The sequence below is a fragment of the Epinephelus fuscoguttatus genome, linkage group LG22 (assembly GCF_011397635.1).
Source record: "Epinephelus fuscoguttatus linkage group LG22, E.fuscoguttatus.final_Chr_v1".
Lineage (NCBI taxonomy): Eukaryota > Metazoa > Chordata > Actinopteri > Perciformes > Serranidae > Epinephelus > Epinephelus fuscoguttatus.
The window spans coordinates 19005468-19029121 of record NC_064773.1 but is presented as its reverse complement, the minus strand read 5'-3'; the positions used below and the strand labels follow the sequence as shown (position 1 = coordinate 19029121).

At 44.0% G+C, this 23654-nt stretch overlaps 1 protein-coding gene across 1 annotated transcript in view; it reads right to left on the bottom strand.

Moving 5' to 3' along the window:
- Window positions 1-21746, bottom strand: part of pdzrn4 (PDZ domain containing ring finger 4) — a 50762-nt gene extending 29016 nt beyond the window's left edge. Inside the window, exon 1 of the mRNA XM_049566335.1 lies at window positions 21438-21746. Coding sequence (XP_049422292.1) covers window positions 21438-21506 — 69 coding nt within the window. The 5' untranslated portion in view covers window positions 21507-21746. The remainder of the gene's footprint in view (window positions 1-21437) is intronic.
- Window positions 21747-23654: the final 1908 nt, after the last annotated feature.

The window sequence follows — 23654 nt, the reverse complement described above, 5'->3', positions numbered from 1 at the left end:
TTGTTTTGTTACGCCTTTATTTTGATTGGATAGGGACGATTGCTAATTTTCAGCTGTTGTCCCGAGATGGGCGTTCGTCCATATTCGTAAGTTTTCAGAAAACGTCCACAAATACGGACAAAATAAATGCGGATTATGGACAGACGGCTCCATCAGTCTCCGTCTCTAACACTGAGCATAAATGAGCCCTTACAGTGGTGTGAACTTGCCTGGCTCAGCTTGACTCAAGCCGGCTGGTGGTGTCACCTGCTACTCAGCTTGTCAAGTTGCCAGCGGTTCGTTTTAGAGACGTAAAGCACAACACCTGTTTGAACAAGCTCGTGGTTAAGTCCGCCAGCCAGGTCTGTCTTCTGTCTTTACATTCCCGTGGTTGTTGAATCGGCTGTCGGTCTTCTTCCTCACAGTGTGTTGGTGTCAGATGGTGGGTTTCTCCCACTCTCTGACTCATTAATGTGCTCTGGTTATTTAAGCTATTGTGGCATTTTTATTACGAACATGGTCCATCTGAAGCTCAGGTCGAAAGAAAGTATCTCACCATTGGGCGTCCATGCTTTCCAGAGCGGATGGATGGGGAAGCATTTACATCGGAGGTCAGGAACGTCGACTCGAAATTATCGACTCAGTCAAAGAACTTTTGTTTGTTTTGCAAGATGCCATGCTACTTCTCCAGACAGTAGACATCAGTGAAGTTTAGTTCCTTATGACTTTTTAAATTGTGCTCGGAGGTCAGAGAGTTTAAAAACAACAACTCTGATATTACCTCTCACTTACGGTACAATTACAGCACCTGGCATTTCAAAAGAGATCAAGAATCCCATAGCTTTGTGTAAGATGTGGCTGAGAGTGGCTAAACTATATAATTCACTACAATTACAGCCAATTTCAAACTGAGCATGGTGACTTTCTGAGGTAAATGACTGCTGTTGTGCTGTGATGTGACTCATGTGAACCTATATTTATCCACCAGGAACAAACTGAGAGGAGCAAGGAGAGTTCATCAGCACCTCATTGCAGACACCTATATCTGAGTCAGAATCATTTTAACCACAGGTAACTCTTCTCCTAAATGTGCCACTGTCCTCAGGTTTTTAAAAGATTCACTTCAGGAATAGAAATTCCTGACTCAACTTTAAAAGTGCACGGGGAGTTGGTGAGATTTCACCTCTGTTTTGCATCTTCAGCTTGGCTTGTTCGTCTTTCCCAATCCCAAACTGTTCACTATGCATTGTAACGCTCTGCTGTTTTACATTTCTGTATCACACCAATTAATCAAAGTGACAAGGTATTTAATGAGAGGCAATTAGAGTGTTAACCAAAATGCAAATCAGATGGGGAGAGAGTGGGGAAGGGGGTAGGAGAGATGTGTGTTTGTGTTGGTAGCGGTAGTAGTGTGCATATGTGTGTGTTTGTTGTGTGTGTGTGAGTGATAAGCTATGGCAACGGGTTCAAGGAGAATTGGCTCAGTGCTCTTATTAGGATCCTTATTCACTGAATAGCGTTCAGCTCTTCCTGCCTGTGTTTATGTGCTCGTCTGTGCCCATGATTGCATCTATGTCCGCGCCTGCGAGCGTCTGTACAAGTTGTAATGAGTGTCCTTCACAGATTTTCACAGACATGGGCTCCTGCACAACAGGCAAAAACAAGCAATTAGTTCTGCATGGAGGAGGACCGCATGACAACATGAAACGTGGATTAAATAGCTGCTGTCAGGACGGATGTTTAGTAGCCCGCTCAGGTCAGTCCCTTCTACATCACACAGTATCTGTGTGCGGTAGATTAGACCATGGTTTCGCTTGGATTCGCTCTTCACAGCGCTGGCTTATTTTAGCTTTTAGATCTTTGCTTCAGAGCGAGCATTAAAAGTTAAAAATGTATGAACTCATAGCAAAAGAGTGGCGTGCTTCTAATGTTTTGCAGCAACAACAGAGACCAGAGCTTCCCACATGTGCCTGTTTAGTAATATCTGCTAAAATAGCAGGCTGGTGTACTGTCCTTCAACTGGTTATCCTGCATTCAAGCCCCTAATCATGAAGCACTGGCACTGCTGAAGTGTCCTTCAACGAGACAGACTTTGCTGCTCTGCAGCTGATCATACGCTGTTGCCTTGCAATGGAGGGCTAAAGCAAAAGATCGTTTCCTACATGTCCCAGAATTACTGCAGACAATCACTATATCCAGAACTCCATTTTGCACCAATGACCCCTTGAAAACCTATGTCTTGTTTCTACAGTCCCTCTATGCCCATTGTCCCCCATAAAACTAAGCTCCTCTTTGCTACGATAACCACCTCCAAGATAACAAGCTACACCCTGAAAATGGCAAGTTTGACACAGATTTGGATCGTGTAATCAGGCATGCCTGATTTGTTCTTTCAGTGAACTGTTGTAAGGATCGACTAGATTAGAACAACTTGAGAACGCACCTTGGAAAAGCCCAGACTCCCATCTCGCAGGACTCTCATGCCCCTGATGTTGATCCGTTTTCTGACATAGCCAGTCACAGTTGATTTACCACATCTTTTTACCCCAGCAGTGGCCAGTGACATTGACTTCAGTGATGTACCTATCCGTTCCATTTCACACAAGCTTCTTTGATATATTCGTAATAATGTTCTGCAAGAGCCACATACAACTATCAGATCTGCTGAGCTCCTCCAGAGCTTAGGTACAGTCAGGCTTCACCTCTGGCGTAACGATTATCAAATTATGTTTCTCTTTGTCTATCAGTAAAAGTTGAATCACACAGTCGACATACGTCTGTTACTGTTTTTTGGTGGTGTTGTCTTTTGCAAAAAAAATCTAGCCATTTTAATGACAGGGCTCGCCTCCCCATGTGCAAATGTTCCACCAAAACCAGTTTCCCTCGACACTATTGTTCAAGGACACCATCGCTACACCCCTAGCATAGAGCCGCCCAAGATGATTGTGACTGGTTCTGAGAAATACAAACAAGCCAGAGCATTTTTTTCCCCCTTTAGCACATGTGCTTCCAGAACTTTCTCGCCATATGAGCGCTGTGGAAATAGCTATGGCTACACGAGGCTATCATCTTAAAAGCTTTTTGTCTGTATTTTGCGAGTTAGCCAAACTACAAAATGAGTTGTTTCTGTCATGTGAAAAAAAGAGTAAAGTAAAACAAGTAATCCATTCCAATTTTTTATATCAAAATGATGCAAACAGTGGCAGATCTTCCTACAGATCATAGGTGCCAACTGGGGGTGGGGATGGGGAGTGGCCAAAATCACCCCACTCTTTTCTTTGACATTGAAAGCGAGACAATAAAATGTCACCCTTGGATGGAGTATTAATTGGACTATATAACCTCCTCAAAAATGTATGTTAACTCATGATCTCTTATGGCAGCATGTGTATGTCTCTCGTCTTAAAAAATGACTGATGTATTTTTTATATAATCTTATTAGTTCTTCCATTTCTTTCATTCTCCCGTCTATGAAAAGGTTTTCTTTGTCTTGCTGTCAAGGCGTTTATTTCCCCTTTTGTCTGTCATTGTCTGTGTAAGTCAGCCCGTTTCTTTTAGATTCAGTATGTAAAAACACTGCATATTGCCATAGCACGTTTAAAACAGACAGTACATCACTTTCGATTTCTACCTGTGTTTCTGAGGGTGTCTCAAGGGTTTTCTCTCCTCTAGCTCTTCACATGTCTATCTTTCCCCAGCCCCGGCATGACAACAGCAGCGGTAGAAACAGGCACGCAGACATCAGAGACTGCTGACTTGTGACTGTCATTCCAAGCAGCCATTTCTGATGTAAGTGGGGGGAAATCAAAGGTTATCATCTGTCAGCGAACGCATTAAGAACCATCTCATTTCCTGCTCTTTGTACCACTTCCACATGCAAGGCGGGCTTCCTTTCAATTAGGCTTCATGAATACAGATAATACCCACTGGTAAAACCTTGGAATGATTTGTCTTGTATTTGGCTTTTTGGAATTACAATATGAGTATTTTATTTTATGCATAAGACAGCCACAACAGCCTAAGTGCCAGTGATACTTAAAGGTGGAAAAAAGCCTTCTATTGTGTTATCACTGAGGTAATCGAAAGCAAATGAAACCCAATTAAAAGATTCAGAATAAAAGCCCAATGGCAGGAGTCAAGAGGTTTGCTTCACACCGCCTGGTTTAATCCACAGTCTTATTCAACATCTACTGTAGCCTGGCAGTTTTCTTCATTTTCGCTCATAAAATGACAAATGCCTTCTGCCTGGTGGGCTCATACATCATGGCAGGGCCAACATGTCTGTGTTTAACTAATAGGCTCTGTGTCCTCAAGCAGCCGCGGATGGCACAGGTTATGACAAACTGCATCAACAAGACATTCATTACCCTCAACATCCTAGCAACCAAATCACAATTACCCTGATCCACGAGTGAGCATACAACCCCGCTGCCACACTCCTATTCCTCGCACGCCATGTCGGCGATGCATAAATTAGCCTTCTTTTGTCACACTGGGGGGTTGGCGGGTTCGAGAATTAGCTCAGTTTGTTTTGCGTGTGATGAGACGGGGTGCTCTGATGGCAGATGACTGCAAAACTTCTTCACGGACAAATCAATAGACACTTTCATTCTCGCTCTGTGTGCGTCTGTCCACATGAATGTGTGTGTGTGTGTGTGTGTGTGTGTGTGTGTGTTTGGGGATGTTTTTTGTGTACGTTTTACGCATGTATGCTTGTATGTGTGTGTTTATGTGCATCCATGCAGATAGTTGTCATGACTGACTAATGTACTTGGCCGGCGCTGTGCCAGGACTCTATTGTTGCGCTGTGTCCTCCCCACAGTCATTAGATCACCATTAATCTCTCATCTGCCATTAAAACAACAGCCAGCGAGCCGGGCTGAACAATACAGTGGCCCTTCCTCCAGCCCCTCGACACACACTTGCAATGAGTTTGAATTAGGCTCTCGGGGGTCACCGATTAGACCCACATAATTCATCCAGAGGGCTGAGTTCACAAAGAGGTTATGTGTTACTCCTCTATATGGGGAAGCTGAACATATACACGCATCATACATTCTTCATCCAAGCATGCCATCTATTCCTGTACTGTATTTAACTGAAGAGCAAGAGTGGTGATATGCTTATTGTCTTCAAATTCCATTAAAAAAATGATAATGACATGATCATACTAACAAGTGTAGATGCATGGAATACTTTAGCTTATTTCTCTGTTCTATAGACCTTCATTGTTGTCCAAAAAGAAGTGTAAAAACTCATTAATGAGCTACTAGATGACTCATTCTTCCGTCACCAAGAACCTGGGCACTGTAGTTTTTTTTTTTAGTCAGTCCCAGACACACCATTCTGCTGCTACAAATACCAGCTAGCACATGAAATGTGAATTAATCCGCCACTGAAAATAGTCCCAACAAATGTGCTACTTTCTCCTGTTTGAGTAACATTGGCTAAAAACTGCAGTGTCCAGCTCTATTAGGAAATGATCAGGGCATTTTTAGAACCAGGAAACTATATCTTTGTGACCCATTTTTAACGATTTCCATTAGTGGGAACAAACGGGCATGGGGTTAAATGCCAGAGTAACCCAATTGCAAGAAAAACTGTTGGCACTGAACGTTCGCAAACCATGGATACTCTACATAATGAAGTGGATATTTTGAAACTTCACGTTTCAACAATGTTGTAGTTAATGTGTGGTTGGGTTTTAACACAGAACCCACTCAGTAATGGATAAGAAAAGACCATGATTTGACTTCAAATATCCTGTTTTGGGGGCCAAATCCCAGCAGGAAAAGCAGCAACAACAGCTTTTCATGGCACTATCCCAACTGAAACGTCACTATAAAACACCCATAAATGGAGCCTAAAAAGCCAACGCAGGAACACAGATGGGCTCTCACAAAACACCCATGCTTTGAGTACACAAATCTGGTTTTGTTGTTTGTTGGCCTCAAACAGTGGTCCGCAGCTTGACCGGCTGTCCGCCGTCCCCTTCACCTCCTAATCACAAATTCAGCTCATGTATTATGTCACTTTAGAGACGATATTATCAGTATGATGTGTATAAAATGTAGAGATGAAACATATTTGTGGTTTGCAGAAACATATAATGCCAACCCTTTCTTTTGGTGACTGGGCTGGTCGAAGACAGGATAGGGAAAGTACTGGGAAATGGACTGGATGGGTGGACGATGGATACACCTGATTATTTACATTATTCACATTGGCTATGTAGTGCATCAGAAATTGCCACTTGAAATTCTGAATTTACCAAAAATGAAAGTTGTTTTGGTAGGAAAAAAAACAAGTGTTTGTTCATTTTTGTTTAATTTAGTGCAGCAGTTAATGCATTGCGACTTTTAGACGTGGCAAAGGCTCTTTAAAAATCCCATTCAGTTTCTGCTGCCCTTGTTTCCATTGTTCTGGGTCTAAGCAACAGCAGTGCTGCGGGTAAACCATACAGACACACTAGCAGGGGTTTAACGGGTTCATGAAAGTGACACCACACGCGAACACCAGTGAAGAGACGGACAGAGGTACTGAGACCAACTGAATGCTCATAACTATATAACAAAAAAAAAACATCAGAGTTTTTTTTCTCCAATTTTTGAATTAGAACAGGAAACGAGAAGAGACAGAGAAATTTAAAACTGTTCAAGTCTTTATTGAGCACAGTCTTGCTATGAATCTTTGTTATTCATATGAGCGCAGATTGGTTCAAGGCAAAATGAGCAAGCTCCGGATGCAGGGGCATAATTAGCAAAACATGCTAAAGCTTGGAAAGTGAAAACACTTTACTGGGGAGCAGGAAAATTAAAGATTTATGTGCTGCTTTTTGCATAAAATTAGTGGGGGTTTTTAAGAAGCCTGGAAAGTGTGAACTTTCCATTTTCCCCTCCTCCCGCCAAACCTTTGCCTTTTTCATTTTAAAGTGATGCATGTTTATGCTCACTGGAAGCACCTAACCCATTAGCATTATTCATAACAAGAAGCTTCCCCAGTACGCCCCTTTGGTGGAGAAGAAAAACGACCTCACACTCCACTGACTGTGAGCGGGCGAGAAGAGCTCTTCCTGTGATGAAAAATACCTTCATCCAAAAGCATGGTTGGTTAGTTAACGGAGAGACGCACTGTGGTGCAATTTACCTCTCATACGACCTGCCTCAATCAAGACTTCGACTGTATTCACAGTTTCGGGTCGGTGACTTGAAGTCTATATTGTGACTGAGTGAATGGCTAATCACATCCGCCACCAACGTATTATTAGTCTGACGATGATTAGCAACTGTGCTGAGGTAATTTTCAGGCCTTATCGCAGAGCGACTCTTTAAATTAAATCACTATTCACTCAAAATACAATTTTTAACTTCCTGAGGCTCACATCTAATTTTTTTCTGAAGGGATATATTCAACCATGTACCCAGATAAGAACGTTTTTGGTTTTTAAATGCCCAGACACACCAAACCAACATCAGAGAACTAGTGGCGAGGAAGGCCAAATGTTGCTTCACCTAATGCCGCCTGTTTCTCGCCCCAAAGTTGCACTTGAACACACCACAAAGACTACAGCCAACACTGCTATGGAGAGGAAATAACTATTTATACCAGCAGGTGGCGGTAGTCTATATTCGTCATTCATAAAGGGAAACCAGAAGACTGATAGAACGGATTCAAGATGCTAGTTAGCCAATTAGCATTAACAACACAACCCAATGTTGAAAGAACAAAGGATATTTACAGTGCGCTAGGGAACTATAACAAACCATTTCAGACAGTCTTTGCTAAAAAAAAAGACCCCTCAACTGCTAAAACTAATCTTACCTAATACAAAGAGTTTGTTTTGTTCTCACTTCCTTTTTACTGAAGTCATTTATTTGCTTTCCTCACTTCCAGTCAGAGTGGTTTCACTCACCAACAGGCTCTGGCAGGTCCAATTCCGATTCAACACGCAAAAAAATAGCCAACAAGGGCTGACTAGGGCCAACGGTGCAGGACACACGGCAAAAACTAGGGCGACAAGCAATCATTGACGACCCAACATTGACCAACAGCCAACCGCTGGCTTGGTGTGTCAGAGCCCAGTAGTTAAAGGGATAGCTACATCTATGCTGTCTTTAAAGCTACCAGACCCTTTTGACAAAAACAGTAATTTTACCTCGCTGAAAATGGGAGTTGCTGCTCTACCACTGCCTCGATTAGCTAGATAGTTTATGTTATTGTGTGACTTCGGTGAATTTGAACTAACCATTTAAATCACCAAAGTAAATATAGCATACATTGAAACTGACATTGATTTTTTTTATATACATTTTGCTGCTGCCACCATCCACAGCAGTACATTGCCAACCTGTTCTCATCCTCAGGTCTTCAAATACCAATTCTTTGTTACGCCTCTCACCATGTGATACTGACGCCAAAGACACCCTTTAGTGTCTTTATGTAGATGTACGAGGCTTCCATCTGACTCCAATGTAAACCCATCCCAGTACCTGTTGCTGAGAGCAACTTACGTTGTATAAAGAATGAGAAGTTCTACAGTTGTAGTTGACCACAGTTTGTACCCCATATGAAAAAAAGTCAGCATTGTTTAAACATAACGTTGCGTAATTTATATATGGTCGTCTTTATAACCTTTTTGTTTTTTGAGTGGAAATTTGGGCTTTTAACCAGGCTCAAGCCCAAAATCGCTGCCTTGGTTTGGGCTCCAGTTGGGCCTGGACAGAAGCTACGCAGGGTCATGTAGGGTCAGGCCTGATTTTTTTTGGGCCCAGTCAACACAGAAGAGTCACCCTAATACATGTCCTCAAACTACCAACAAAGACCCATCCACTGTGCTTGGGCCACTCTCTATCCTGAGGGCATTTCCCATATCAACACAAGGCTTATGGTTACACCCCGCGCTAAATGTAATCATGTCCCCAACTCTGCAGATGGTTTAGTGTTATTCTATCTGTAACTGGACTCGATGCCTGGCTCTGAGTGGGCCTAATGACTCCTAAACCCAAGTTGGTTAAGTGGGAATTCAACACCAGCACCCTGCTGTAACCTAATCTCCCTTTGGACCACCTGGACCCAGGATCCACCCCGTGGATTCAGAACACACTCGGCAGTGGCAGTGCATTTGCATTTTTAAGCATTAAGCCTGTTCAAGACACATACTGTATGCAGAATAATTTAGCTTTGACAACATGCTGTAGAGCACAAGTCACAGTGGCTGTCAGAGAAAAAACATCATCAGTGACATTATAAGCTGTAAATGTTCACCATTCAGAGCCGGTGTTCTTTGATAATAGCTGTAACAAATGCCCCAAATGATTATGTGTGATGGAGAATTTCTTGGCACAGAGAAAAAAGCACAGAGGAGAATTTCTTTTTATAGTTGAACTGACATTTGGTCTCAGATGAGAATTGCACCTCCGCTGCCAAAGAACTCATCCAAAGATCTGACTGAGGGAAATTTTATGCTAATATGAAGGATGTTAGAGGTTTTTATGTCTCAGAAGTTGTGTTTTAGCATTTTCCCCCCTGCAACGGCTAAATATCCGGGGGAATTTTTTTTTTTTGTGCATGTGCATTTTTGTAGCGGCGTGTTGCAGCAAATGCCTGCAACATAACCATAACAGCTCCAGATGGTTCCTTGTAACATCTGTCTAACCTGACAAAACATAGCCTGCAGCGTGTGGCCATAAGGTGCATTATTAGGTTATTCTGGCACAAGGTTGGCTTCAAACCATATAACAATCACCGTCTGACGGCACACACACTGAGACAAGACAGAATTAGTGTCTGTCTCCCTCCCACACATGACTGACAGACTCTCTCTGTGTGTCCGCCATCGCTCTGTTTGTCTTTGCAGGGCTTTTCCAACATGCAGGGAAAATTTGTGGCACCTTAGAGAGCGGGGTCACGCCAAAGTGTATTAATGAGTCGGATAGACAGACAAGCAGGAAGACAGACAGGGGCAGTGGAATGGAACGGACTTGAAACTGTGTTTGGCGACTGATAAGTGATGGGAGGAGGAGGGGGGGCGGGACTTTGTGTTTTGGAAAGGGTGAGGTTAAGAAGGAGAATGGGGGGATTTAAAGGACTTATTGATGGCTCATCTTTTCTTGCTCTGGTACTCTCCCCTCATGCTTTACTACAGCACAATCTTCTCTTTATTTTCTTTCTTCTCACACCTTTTTCCCTTCTCTACCTTTCCATTTTCCCCTCACCCCCACCCTTCTCTTCCCTCCTTCTCCCTCTCCCCACCTCCTATCATCTTGGCCAGGCCACTTGGCCGATCGGTGAGTATGGTAATCAGCTGGAGGCTGATAACAACTGATAAGTCCTCTTGTTGGGCGCTTAGAGCTTGAATGACATTTTCACGCAGTCATAAAAAAAGGAAAACACACCATAAAGCTGATGGATGGATGGACCCTGTGTGATTTTCCTTCTGTGTTGTACATGAACGTACACAGTATGTGCAAATAGGCATATCTACCTCTTAACAATGCCACGGAGTTGTGTGCACATGCATCATGTGTGCTTTGTGTGGAGGGGAGACAAGAGGAGGGGGGGTGAGGAGTGTCACTCTGCCCACAGACAGGGCTTTCATCCTGGGCTTATCAGAGCCAACGCAGGGGGAGATCGTTGGCTGGTGAAGCGAAACAGCGACTGTTGCTGCCCCCCCCTACATGCCAGACCCGTCATCCCCTGACTTTGTGATTCCCCGCTCACCCACGCACGAAAGAAAGTGGTGTGTGTGTGTACGTTTGCTTACAGTCAGCATGAATGGATTACTGGACGGGCTTACCGGGCAAAGGCCCAGGAGCCCAAAGTGTCAGGTCACCTGCAAAATGTCGCTCAAATTAACACATACCAACATCAAAGAGACACAAAGAGACCTCAAAGAGACACACAAAAAAATCATAAAGTGATGCAAAGGAACTACAAGGAGACACAACCTGGCGACAAAGAGAAACAAAATGACTGCAAAGAGATACAAAAAGACAACGAAGAAACACAGAATGACTTCAAAGAGACAAAAATGACTGCAAACAGATGTGAAGGAGCTACAAAGAGGCACAAAACACTTCTACACCTTTTCCACCAAATCAGTTCTTGTTCTTGAACTAGTTCCATTCAGGACTCTTGGAACCTTGGTGCTATCTATCGAACCAGCCTTTTAATCAGAACCACTGTAATCAAGGATTATGGAGGTAAAGAGCACTGGCAAGATGGCATATCGCACTGATCACCTGTGAGCTCACACTGCGCACAAAGTCTCTGTTGCTGCCTCCTTCATCCTCTCTCTGAAACCTGTAGGCTGTGACACAGCCACTGATGTCATCATGGTTCACACTCCAGGTCAAGAAATACCTGCTGTTTTTTGGTTCCAGCTGAGAAACAACTTTTTAGGTTCCGAACCAATTTATTTTTTGGTTGAAATGCTCTGAACAGGGGCGGCACGGTGGTGTGGTGGTTAGCACTGTCGCCTCACAGCAAGAGGGTTGCAGGTTCAATCCCGGGTGCGGGAGCCCTTCTGTGTCAGCGTGTGTTTTCTCAAGGTACTCCGGCTTCCTCCCACAGTCCAAAGACATGCAGGTTAACTGGTGACTCTAAACTGTCCGTAGGTGTGAATGCGAGTGTGAATGGTTGTCTGTCTCTATGTGTCAGCCCTGTGATAGTCTGGTGACCTGTCCAGGGTGTACCCTGCCTCTTGCCCAGTGTCAGCTGGGATAGGCTCCAGCCCCCCCGTGACCCTCAAGAGGATAAGCGGTTGAAAATGGATGGATGGATGCTCTGAACGGATCAGAATTAGATGCGGGAACCCAAAGATAACCTGCTCCATGTTGGTGGAAAGGGGATAAAAGAGATGGAAACGAACTATAAAGAGACACAAAATGACTTAAAAAGAGACACAGATATATCTCCAGGAGACACGAAATAGCTAAAAAAGACACAGATGTACCTCAGTGAGACCCAAACTGGCTAAAAAAGACACAGGTATATCTCAAAGAGACACAAAATGACCTCAAAGAGTCGCAAAGTCTGTGTGTCTTGCCCCTGTGTCGGAGAGGTTGTGGAGCCTTTTGCATATCTGTGCCCAGAGGCCCATTGTCTCATAATCCGCCCATGCCAGTCACTCAGACAGTTACGCAAAGAAAGACACCACTCAGACATGGACATTGATGTTCAGCAGCTGTCTTTCATCATCCTTGTGAGGAAACCCTCACAAATGAATTAACAGTAAAATCACCAATCTATTCCAGTCGTTTCAGTGTTGTTATTAGTGATCAAACACACAACACCAGGGTGCTGTTTCCCGTATTAACCTGGCATTAACCTGACACTGAATAATCACCCATTTCCTGTTTCCAGTTTTGGCCGACGACCAGGAGACGTGCTACCCATGGTGCCGGTGACGACGCCATATGCACCTCTAAATCATGTTGTATCACCGCCACGCTGTGCTCCAACGAGCAACTATAACCATGATGGAAGACACCAGATGATCTGTGTTCAACAGCAGAGTTCATTTGCATAGAGCTGCATTAACATTTTTAGGGCTGAAAAACCATTACCCTAAGTTTATTATTTAGTACCTCTAAGCTTTCAAAGTGTGATCGTTAAACTTTGTTCCCTTTTTTTTCTCCAGTGATGCCTATATTTTTACTGTAGCTTTTATATCTTGGATTAAAGTGCAGCATGATATAAGTGCGAGTAAAGATTCTGAGAGATTTGACAGTAGTTTGATTTCAGAAAAGACAACTCTGTTTTCTTGGATGGAGTACAAAACTGCCATTCAAAACCCTCTCTCATACACAGTGAGAGGCTTGTCAAGTGGAATTACACTCACAGGTGAAAAGGTCAAACTCACTGACCCGCACAGACAGGAAGACAAGTTGTTGTGCGGAAGAATGCAGGAAAAACAAGAAAAGGTCACTTCAATCAGTTCTTTCTGAAATGCTCAAAATCCCATCAGAGAGGCAGAGACAGACAGTTCAGGACCAGTGTTGTGCCTCTCTGATAAATGGACAGCTGATGAATCAGGTGATACCACCTCCCTTCCTCCCGTTGGTCGTTTGTCGCACATTTTTATGCCCCCAAAAATATGCAGAAGTGAGATCTGAGAGCAGAAGATTATTTTCATCACCGTTCCTTGAATCCCAGATTTCTCTGCCATGCATGCTCACTCTTGGATCACAGGATTTTTTTCCTGTTGTTGCATGATAACTGCAGTTTAGTGATTTTTTCCATTTCCACTTCATTTTCTGCTCTGCACGCCTCTCCACAACCTCTCAGGCCGATGTAACTGATAGCACCAGCATATTTCACATCCTTATCTGGATGAAGCCACGGACCAGGTCCGAAGCGGCCATATGGAGGTGACGGCTGTGTGGGTCTGACCACAGCTTCCCCTGCTCTGTGTGGCACTCTCTGGACACCATAAGTGGTGGCGGGAGGCGGGATGAAGGGGTGACTGTCTAGCCCCCTTCATGCTGTCTAACAGGCTGGACATGTGGCACAGCATCTGTCTCCGGAGGACAGGCTCACACCAAAGATTGGCCTGGGTCACAAGTGTACACACCAACATATGAACAAAGGGGGGAAGAAGGTACAAATCAAACTCCTTGTGACTGTAGTGTATATGATATGGAAGTATATGAAAAATCTACTTAAATACAATGGAGGAAGTGTTCCACAAAACATGAAATGAGGGCATGTGCTAGATTTTTGTCTTCTTCATCAAATCCAATATGTGCCTGCACTGTTTCCATATAAACATATAAACCACCATGACATCACCCATTGATTTTGAGCTCCTGTTTTGAAGCCTCAAGTTTGGCATTTTGGCTGTTACCATGTTGGTGTTTTGGAGCCATCAGTGACCTTATCTGGACAACAAGGAGGAGCTATGGAGGAGCGAGGGGTGTATCTGATTCATAAGCCTCTCTTATGCTGCCTCTTCAAGTCTCGAATTTCACACCATTACGCTGCCTTGCTGTTCTGTATAAACGGTACGATCGCAGAATGGGGGGGCAGAGTTGTCTCACCTTTAAACCAAAATCGGAGGTAGTAAAAGTGCTGAAAAGAGGTCTGTATTAAAGGCAAAGCCAGCAGGACAGGATCACTGGCGACATGGGTGTGACATTTGATGACCCAGCATGGGAGATTTAAAAAAGTAGCTGCTACCAGTTAGCAGCTAACTCAAAGTAGAAGAACAGCAGCCAAAAATGTCCACAGATTGGGAAAATAGTTAGGTCCAGGAGCTTCTTACCCTTTGAGCAGAGGACGAGATCAGCCATAACAGGGACAGTAAGTGATTGTTATTGCCATGTTAATACCTTTGTTACTGTTAACACTATCCCCACCACTGCCAAGATTTTCCATCATTTATGACTGAACGCTACTGCCATTGACGAGATATTCCAGCAGTCCATGTTTTCATTGTTATAAGATAGGGGGCGCTCTTACGCATCTTTGACAAAAAAGTTGTTTTTCTAAACTTTTTGTCCAAAATTCACAAATTCAAGTGATCAAACTGTTCTGGGGAATCTGTGAGAGGAAACGCCCAATGGGAAGCTCTCCCCAAAACGACATACCTTTTAAGGGCTTTCTTTTTTTTTGTTTGCATTCATGCCATCAATAGGTATGTCGAAGAAGATGTACGGTAAGCCAGCTGGGGCTTGTTTGTTCCTAGTTTTTGCGGTGCAAAGTCAACAAAAAGAGGGGGTTCCTCCAGTCCAGAAATGCCTGTGAATGGAGAAATGATCTATAGAGGCTGAAAAGTCAGGCATTTTGACATAGGGGTCTACGGGGATTGACTCACCAGCTTCAAGTGGCCATTGGAGGAACTGCAGCTTTTGGCACTTCCACACTGGCTTCATTTTTCAGCCCCAGAGGTTGCCGCTTGATTGCTTCCTGAGAAACCCTTGTGCATGGATCCGCAATTTAAATCCCAGTAACAATGGAAACACCAATACGCAGTGGTCGGTCATTGTCACCTCACAGCAAGAGGGTTCCTGGTTCGAATCCAGGATAGAAGGTTTGAACCCCAAGGTGGGGGAACCCCTCTCTGCGGAGTTTGCAAGTCCTTCTTGTGTCAGCGTGGGTCTTCTACACACACTCCAGTTTCCTCCCACAGTCCAAAGATATGCCAGTTAATTGGTGTCTCTATAATTGTCCGTAGGTGTGAATGTGAGTGTGAATGGTTGTCTGTCTCTATGTGTCATATAGACACATGGCGACTTGTCCAGGGTGTACCCCACCTCTCGCCTAGCTGAGATAAATTCCAGCCCTCCCGCAACTCCTAACAGGATAAGAGGGTATGGAAACTGAATGACACACAATGAGTTTTATATAATGTATGCCTTTATATAGCCAAACTTAAGAACAAGCCACACAGTAAAATAAATCAGACCTGACTGAACTGCATTCAACAAGCCATGATTTAATCTTCATCTTCTAACCGCTTCATCCTCTTGAGGGTCGCGGGGGGACTGGAGCCTATCCCAGCTGACACTGGGCGAGAGGCAGGGTACACCCTGGACAGGTCGCCAGACTATCGCAGGGCTGACACATAGAGACAAACAACCATTCACACTCACATTCACACCTACGGACAATTTAGAGTTACCAATTAACCTAGTCCCCAATCTGCATGTCTTTGGACTGTGGGAGGAAGCCGGAGTGCCCGGAGAGAACCCACGCTGACACAGAGAGAAGATGCAAACTCCACACAGAAGGGCTCCCACGCCCGGGATCGAACCGGCAACCCTCTTGCTGTGAGGCGAGAGTGCTAACCACCACACCACCGTGCCGCCCATGATTTAATCAATCAGGATTTTTTTCATAGAAAACAAACACTACTTTATTACCTTACAGAAATGCAGGAGGGGATTACACACAGATTAGTTACTGGCTTTTGCTTTGGGTTAGGGTTAGACACAGTGCTGACTTTGATACAACTAAAAGGACAAATACATGTGTCCAGTGAGGCTCTGAATGAAGGCCAGAGGCTGTGGGACGATTTATCACAGCCACAAGCAAAATGCATGGAATAGCAATTGCTACTGCCAGAATGGAGCCCCGCAGTGCGAGTGTGCACAGAAACACACACACAAAATCACAAATGAAATGTTGAATGTAAATGGTCTGACGAGAGTCATAAATCTTTCAGTTGCTGCTGGGCAGCAGGGGTCGGGCAGCCAGCAGTCCTGTCAGAATAGTGCAGCTGTGTGAACAGAGATAGCCAATGTGGTGTGGGAGACACCGAGGTAGGCCTGCAGGCTGAAAACTGGAATTGGCCCCTGAAATGCTCTGTTACTTTTTCAAAATGGAAGGTGCCGAACAGGGCTGTTCCAAACATTACATATCCATTTTGGGGCAGGAGTCATTACCATGAGTCCAAAACAGCCGCAATCCATTTTGTACAAGTGTCATTGTTCCATCCACAAAAGACATTTTTGAAATGAAAAATGACAACAGAGGCCTGGTTACACCAGAGTATGGCACAGCAAAATGGACTTGTTTCTCTGTGACATATTTGGCTCTCAAAGCTTGGTGATGTAGGGACTACTGACTGGGCTAGTTGATGAACTATTGTAGCTCGCAAACTACCCAGCTGGGACCACACTAGTGTTAGTCGGTGGCAATAGCTACCCAAGCTGTTGTCTCTGCACTGCGCTGTTTCCTTCGCCCAGGCATTTTGCATATTATTTCATTTCATAAAGAATTTTATTGAGGAGGGGAAAATTCATGATTCTCCAAATACGCAATTTGATTTGACTTTGGATTTTAAGGTCATGATTTGATTCAACTTTTTAAACTTGTCTTTCAGCACTGACCGCTATGCCATTGTTAGACTATCGAGTCTTGATATGTAAAGACAATTGTCATTTTCAAATTCTTCTTGAAAAAGAGTGGCTACATGCTATCAATATGGTCAATGCTACAACAGTAACTTATTTCATGAGTCAGTTGGGGCCAAAGAGAAAAGCCACTACATGGGAGAATGTTACTTTATCATCCTGCAACAAGCCCCCAGGAACAGCACCAATTTAACATAGTGGCCAAATCATGGAATTACAACTTCCAGGTCCATCATGTGATGCCATGAGGCCCAAAAAAGACTGTTTCCCAATATACTAACATTGTGAAAGGGATGTCATTTTGTGAGTGTCACAACTTCTGTGAAATGATTTGTTTCACTGTTGGGATTTGATCCATTCATGTTAGCGAAGGGCCAAACCGAAAGTTAGCCGATGGAAGTCTAGTGTGCCGGCTCTATGGGCTCAGCGATGAAGAAGCGCAGTGGAGGATCCAGGTAATTGTACACACGGAAGTCAAACTTTTTTGGCTTCATGCGCCACTGAGCAACTTTCATATGAACGAATGGTGCCCCACCTCCGGTTCTCTTTTGACATCCATAGCAGAAAGCCACCAGATCCTCGATCAGGCTGGAGCATGTTCCTGTTACAATGTTCTCGTCATAGTCAGTGATGCTTATGAACGTCTTGCCATGTTGTCTTAGGAAGTGAATGGTCCCCGTGTGTAACGTAGCTTTCAAACTGTCAACAATACCTTAACATATCTCACAGAAAAGGCAAAATGTTGCCGCACCCTTGAGTTTAGGGAAGCAGAAGGATTTTCCAGTGTTGTGTCTTCCACTCTATGTCCCTATAAAGATCAGCACTGTCAAGACAGCTAGCTATTGGCCAGCAGCAGCACAATTCGTGGGTCAAGGTTCACCAAAAGAAAAAAATTTACTTCACATGTGAGAGAATCGACTCCAACATCATTAATCTGTTACACTCAAATGTCTCCTTGTTCTAACAAGAAATCACATCAGTCAGGACCAAGACACAAAGGACTGAGAAACACAAAGGAAGAACATCACGTAAGATGAGAGAGAGAACTACAGTTCGTCCAAACGCTCCAGTGCAGAGCCACTGTGCACCTGTTCTAAATCCCTGCTTCAGCTACAGTACAGTATCAGCATCCTTTGGTTTTCCACTAGTATAATGAGCAGGTGGTGTCCTATTGTGTGGCGCCGTTGGAAGTACAGCAGAACAAAAACACTTTTAGAATCTGTAGTGTTGTGTGCGTGCCAAAGAAAAATGAGAGGGGAGAAACAGATTGCTGAGAGGGATAAAGACAGAGGGGGAGAGAGACCGATGAAGGTTATGGAGAAGGAGAAAGTATGAAAAAGAGGGAGAAGAAATGAGTCTGGAATGATAAAAGACAGAAGAGACAGAGGGATTGTTAAAGAGTCTCTCTGGATTTGCAGAATCCCCTCAGCCTCAAGTTTCGGGACAAAGTCACACTGACACACTTACTGCCTGGTGAGCTCTCTTTCTTTCTTTCCCTCTCTTTCTCGCTTTCTTTCGCACTGGTAATGAGAACTGTAGGTGTCCGCTGACTGTCACATGCACACTGCAGAGCGTTTAACAGTAAGCCGGTGTGCCTGCTCACACACACACACACACACGCACACAGACACACAATATTCTTGGACATTTGCCACAGTGCCAGGACACCTACAGTGTGATACGGAAATAGGAGGAAACCATAAGGTTCATTTTCATGTTCTCCGTGCAAACACCATCCTTTATGATACAATCATACATATGCTGTTATGTTCTGCAAAATGAAAATTGCCTGAGATATAGCTGTTAGATGTTTTTTGGTGCCACAGTTTACTGCAACCAGTAAATACATACAGTGTGTATGTTAATAAGCAGTATACACTCTTTGTGTAATTCTAGATTACACACGGAGTGATGGTTTTGCTGGCTATAACAGCTAGCTGTGTTAGCATAGAGGACTGGAAACATGGGGAAAAGCTCAAAGAGGACCTATTATGCTTTTCCTTTTTTGTATCACATAATGCTACAATGCCCGATATTCATATTCAACGTGGCCAGAGTTTCAAATAATGAGGAAAACGTATGTAAAAGACCTCAGGCATCAGATTGTCCTAACTACTTTGCTTTTTCTACTTTGGAGACAAGCTAACATCAAACCATGAGGCATTTCTTAGGTCATCTGCTCCAGAAATGCTGCTCTAAGTGTTTATACATTACGGAGTCTACACTGCTACATGTATGTACATGCTAATGTTAGCGAAACATGTAAACTGGGGCTTCCGATGTTGCTAATTTCTTTCTGATTTTGGATTATTTTCCTGCTGGACCATGTCTAGTTCTGTTTAGAAGCTTTTACTGAAAAGAAATGCTACTATACATGGTCATTCCCCAGCTGCAAGCACACTGCTACATGTAGCTACATGCTAACATTAAGGAAACGTAATCTTGGTTGCTGATTTTGTTAATTTCTTCCCGATATCTGATCATTTTTACGCTGGAACATGTTTGGTTGTGTTTCAAAGTTTTAATTGGTGATTTTTCACAGTAGAAAGTGCTGCTAATGTCTTTTACAATCAGTTCCCGCCTGCAACAAAAGTGCGTAGATGCTGAGATAATGCAGGAGTGTACATGGAACAGTACGTGGAACAGTGCTCCACGTTTTCGCAGTTTGCATAATGTGGTTGAAATTCATATACATTTTTAAACCAAGAGGAAGAGCAGGTCATCTACTAATTGGAAGATCGGCGGTTCGATCCCTGGCTCCTCCAGTCCGCATGTTTAAGCATCAGAAGATGCTGAACCTCATATTACTCCAGGTGGCTTCATTGGTGTGTGAGAGTGTGTAAATGGTTACTGAGTAGCAGGTGGCACCATGTATGGTAGCCTTGGCCACCACTGTGTGAATGGGTAAATGTGACGTGTGGTGCAAAAGTGCTTTAAGTGGTCGGAAGACTAGTAAAAAGTGCATTCCTAAATGTCAACATTTATTATTTACCATTTTAATTTAGTCAGCCTGACCCTTTTAATGTTTTTAAATAGCCAATTAATCGTTAATTGTGGGTGAGCATACTATACTTATCCCTTTGTTCTGGCCAGTTTATTCATTTCACCTCAACGCTATCAGAGGAGCAATAACCTCCTCGGGTTTCCTTTAACTGACAGGGCTAATTTTCTTGCACTCCGCCCAGGCAGACAACACAGACATCCACCATCTCATTAAAAGCATGGGGGCATTTCGTCAGAGAGCATAATGAGCTGAAGATCACAGCGCTGTAAACACTCATGAAAGCAGCCTGTAGCAGCGACGGAGGGTTGGGGAGCGGTAATGTGTGTCTTGTATTTTACAGAACACATAACAAGAACAGCCTCTCTGACATTATTATTGGACTAAGTAAGAGTTTAGATTCCACAAATGTGCATTTTCTGACACGAGTCCACACTTTATGCACAGTATACGATATGATGATGATGATGATGATGGTATTTTTTAAGTTACAAAACTGAGGAACAACAGAAGTGCTCGTTATGCTGTATCCAGTTTCCCTGCTGTCTGTAACCGTGTAAGATACTAAATGATGAATGAATCCTCGCTGCCGCCGGCCTCGTATTCGCCCGTACTGTACTTCAACAGAGGAAGACCCAGCGCACGTGTTTCCACACAATCAGCTCCACACACATATTGCTGCTGTAGAAACCACGCGCCCTCCATTCACATCTTTATCTTCCGCTGTATTTGAATTTAAAGTTCAGTTTTCAAAAATCAATCAGAGAGAAGAAACGCATAGTTTTCTTCTATTCTATATATTGTTTTCCAGTAGACTCACACTTGCTGACACCTCCTATCTAATCAACACATTCCAGCCAAGCCCAGTGCAAGATGACAAGTTATATATTCACAGTTTTTTACTGCTTATTATGACAAAATGATTTGTGGAGGTGATAACGACAGTGTCAGTCAAAAGGTGAATTTCACATTCTTTCTTCTTTCTGCCTATATTTTATGAATTAAAATGCCACAGGTCATAACACACAATGTAAATATGCTTTCAATAAAAAAACCATCAAAACATGACAGCAGCGACGTTAAAACTGTCACATCAGGTTCAGAAGGAGCCAGAAAAAGAAAAAAAAATGAGTCCAGTTCTGACAGACAACGGAGAGGAAAACAGCAGAACACATTTGCTGCGTGTTCTTTGAACTGTTTTGCTTCCAGACAGTCACAGGCAAGAGGAGATGTGATGAATTCCCCTGGAGCCAGCGCGGGAAAAAGAGCTGAACTTGTTCTCACATCTCCTGCTGCTGAGGAGAAATAACTAGCTGCACTCACTTTGATGGAGAGAGGAATACACACACACACACATATGCACACATACACACACTGGTTCTCCGCCTGGCTGCTTGGGAATCACTCATTTTTGTACATTTCTGTCATGTCCCTCTCCTGGTTTCCCACTCAACCTGACTTTTTCCAGCTCCTTCTTGTTAATGCGTTTCACTTTTTACCTTCCTTGCTCATTGGAGAGAAACCCAGTTCTTTCCAAATCATTCCCGCTGTCATTATCATCATCATCGTTAAGTTTTGATTCCCACCGTCAGCCCTCTTACCTGTGCAATCTCATACAGCAGTTTGTAGTGTTCCTCCCGTTTCTGCAAGGTGCACAAATTGCAGCCCATTCTAGTTGTCAGGGAAACAGTGCAGAGTGCCCGCTGGAGTGTGTGTGCCGTCTGCGGTGTGTGTGAGCTCCCCCTGGGGCGAAACACACTCGGGCTCCTCTTCCTTGGCTCCCCCACTCCTCTTTCTCATCCGTGTATCCTCAGAGATCCCCTCTGTTGCTCCGAGCGCACACACACACACACACACATACACACCCACGTGTATCAGCTCACTGCTTAGGTTGTGGATGTAGTTCCTTCAGTGTGTGTGTGTGTGAGGGGAGTGTATCAGTGGTAAGATGAGTAAAAGCACCTGGCCTCTCTTTCCCTCGTGCCTGTCACCTCTTCCCCTGATTCTTTGCATGCCTACATACACTCTCTCTTCTCTACCACCTTCTCTGTCAGTGTGAGCACACACTCCGTACTCGCACACACTTTTGGCTCATGGAGACACACCTCCTCCCATGGCAGGCTGCCTACACATGCCTGCTCCTACTCCGGCTCATGAATAGACAGTGTTGTCATTGGCTGTTTAAGGAAAAGGGGGCTGGGAGAAGAGGGAGGGGACTGGTCTTATCTTGGGCAGCTTCAGTATCTGAACATCAGTGTTGTTGCTTGCAGGGGAAGTGAAGGACATGCTGCGTGTGTGTGTGTGTGTGTGTGTGTGTGTGTGTGTGTGTGTGTGTGTGTGGAGATCTGTATTTGTATGCTCAAGAGTACATCTGTTTGTTATCTGCGTGCACACATTTCACCAACATGCAATATCCAGACATTTCAGTGAGGAGAATTCAATACAGAAAACTCAAGCGGGAGTTAAAATGCCACCTCGACAGTTAATCAAGTTACTGAGAGGGCTATTTGTCTGCGAACACATTTGACAACTGGATTTGTCATAGAAATCAATCTCATTTGGATTCAATCAGATAGCCTTTTGCACTCAGCAGTGGTTGGAGGGGTGGTGTTTAGTGGCCACCATGGATTTACAGTCAGGCAGTGATAGTCACCAAACAGATGCTCCCTCTCTCGCTCTCACTGCCGGCAGTAAGACAAGGGCACCGGACTGGGCTGACACACACAGGAAGAAACACAGACCAGTATTGATTGGCTTCAAATTAGCTTCCAGCCCAACTGGCCCAACTCCACAGGGGTGAGAGGACAGACGGGGGGAAAGAGGAGGGAAGACTCTGCGATGCAGAGGAAGATAAATTGAGAGCAGTGATGCTGTTACAACCCTGTCACACTACAAATTATGCTAATTTGCTACAGCAAATGTGTTTTGACAGAAACGTAGTGCCAGACTGGTCTCACTCCCAGGTTGTCAAATGCCGATCACAAGGCACCCTTTAGGGCCTGTATGAGGCATACCAGGCAATCAGCTAACTCCAATGTAAACCCATCCACGCAAAACATTCTCACGCCGACCTCGACACATATTGACGTTTGGTCATGGACCTTCCACGTCCAGATACGATGTGAAAGGTACCCTGGGTGTGTTGGTTGTTGACGTTCTGGGACGCAGTGTCAAGTTCTGCCTGATACATGCAATGTTTTCTTTCAAAATACATTTCTGTTTTCACAGCAAAATTACCATTTACATACAGTCTCTTTCAAAGTAAACACACTACTATGGTACAACATTGTGAATTGACGTTGTTTTGCCTTTACTAGCTAACGCAAGCGGTTCGGTTTAGGCAACAAAAATTCGTGGTTGGGTTTACGAAAAAAGAACAGGGTTTGGCTTTGTAATCTTACGGGACACAAACACTGCTCACCCGTGGAAAAGTCAGTTTGTTGGACTCATCCCACACACCCTACCTGGACTTTTGTCGTCCTAACTTTTGTTCATCACCCACCGCATTTCCCCCTGATTCCGAAGAATGCCGTTAAACTATAACGGCAACCAGCAGGGTATCATGCAGACGTTAAAAGACAACTTTTTCATCAGTGTCTGACACCGTGAGTCACTGCCCAAGCGCTGGATTTCAACAACTTCAGAGTTAAACCGGGTTGATCCCTGGCAATATTAGACACTCACAGGAACTGCTATAAAGAGCGGCAAAATCTTCGTAGGGAGGCAGGTAAAACAAACAAACACAAGACTTTCATGCAGGAGAGTGCTGTTTGTGTCCCATTGGAAACCAAACGTCAACCAGTGTTTCCCACAGAATT